We start from the raw sequence: 951 nt of genomic DNA, 5'->3' as shown, positions 1-951 counted from the left end.
CACTTGATGGTATCCCGATTTGAGGTCTAACTTTGAGAAATAATGAGCACCGTATAATTCATCTAAGAGTTCATCAATCACCGGAATAGGGAACTTATTAGGAATAGTTACCTTGTTAAGAGCACGGTAATCTACACACATCCGCCATGACCCGTCTTTCTTCTTCACGAGTATCACTGGACTAGAAAATGCACTTTGGCTAGGACGAATGACTCCGGACAGCAGCAGCTCTCTGATTTGATTCTCTATTTCATTCTTGTGGTGGTAAGGATACCTGTAGGGGTGAACATTAACAGCGCCAGCTCCCTCCTTGAGATGAATAGCATGATCTTGTCTTCTCTTAGGAGGTAACTCTTGTGGCTCTGCGAACACCTTTGAGTACTTCGCCACTAGCTCATGAATCTGAAGAGAAGAGGTCAGATGTAAATCATTGATTGTTCTGCTCAACTCAAGACCCTTTGGTTCCCCTTGTGCTCTTGCAGATAAAAACATTTCTCTATACCATAGCTTGGGTCTTCCCAATAAACTTTGCAAAGCCAACTGATTTTTATGTTCACTGCCTTCCCCACGCAGCTCCACCCATTGAAAGTCAATAGGGAAACGCAACACTTTTTGTGCCCAATCGACCCACATGCCCCTAATGGAAGCTAACCAAGACATTTTGAGCACATGTCAATTCCATCCAAATCGAATAACCAAGCATCAATAGTAGATGTCATGTTCCCTAGATCCAACACCAATTTCCTGCATACTCCTTGTGCCACCACTTTAAACCCATCCCCTAATTTGACATTGAGAGGAGTAGTTCCTTCCACTGGCCATCTCATTGACCTCACCAACTTGTGCGAAATGAAATTATGTGTCGCACCGTTGTCTACCAATACCAACAAGGGTACTCCTTGCACTCGACCTTTTAACTTGATGGCGCACACATTCCCTAACTCTCTGGGT

General features: G+C 44.0%; 1 protein-coding gene across 1 annotated transcript in view; it reads right to left on the bottom strand.

Moving 5' to 3' along the window:
- The window catches only part of LOC140920461 (uncharacterized), a 1,828-nt gene extending 1,195 nt beyond the window's left edge, over positions 1 to 633 (bottom strand). The window contains exon 1 of the mRNA XM_073368737.1: positions 4 to 633. Within this exon, the coding sequence (XP_073224838.1) occupies positions 4 to 633 (630 nt within the window). The remainder of the gene's footprint in view (positions 1 to 3) is intronic.
- Positions 634 to 951: the final 318 nt, after the last annotated feature.

Source organism: Cicer arietinum, chromosome 5, assembly GCF_000331145.2.
Source record: "Cicer arietinum cultivar CDC Frontier isolate Library 1 chromosome 5, Cicar.CDCFrontier_v2.0, whole genome shotgun sequence".
Lineage (NCBI taxonomy): Eukaryota > Viridiplantae > Streptophyta > Magnoliopsida > Fabales > Fabaceae > Cicer > Cicer arietinum.
Note: the sequence above shows the minus strand (reverse complement) of the source record. Positions and strands in the feature narration are given on the sequence as shown.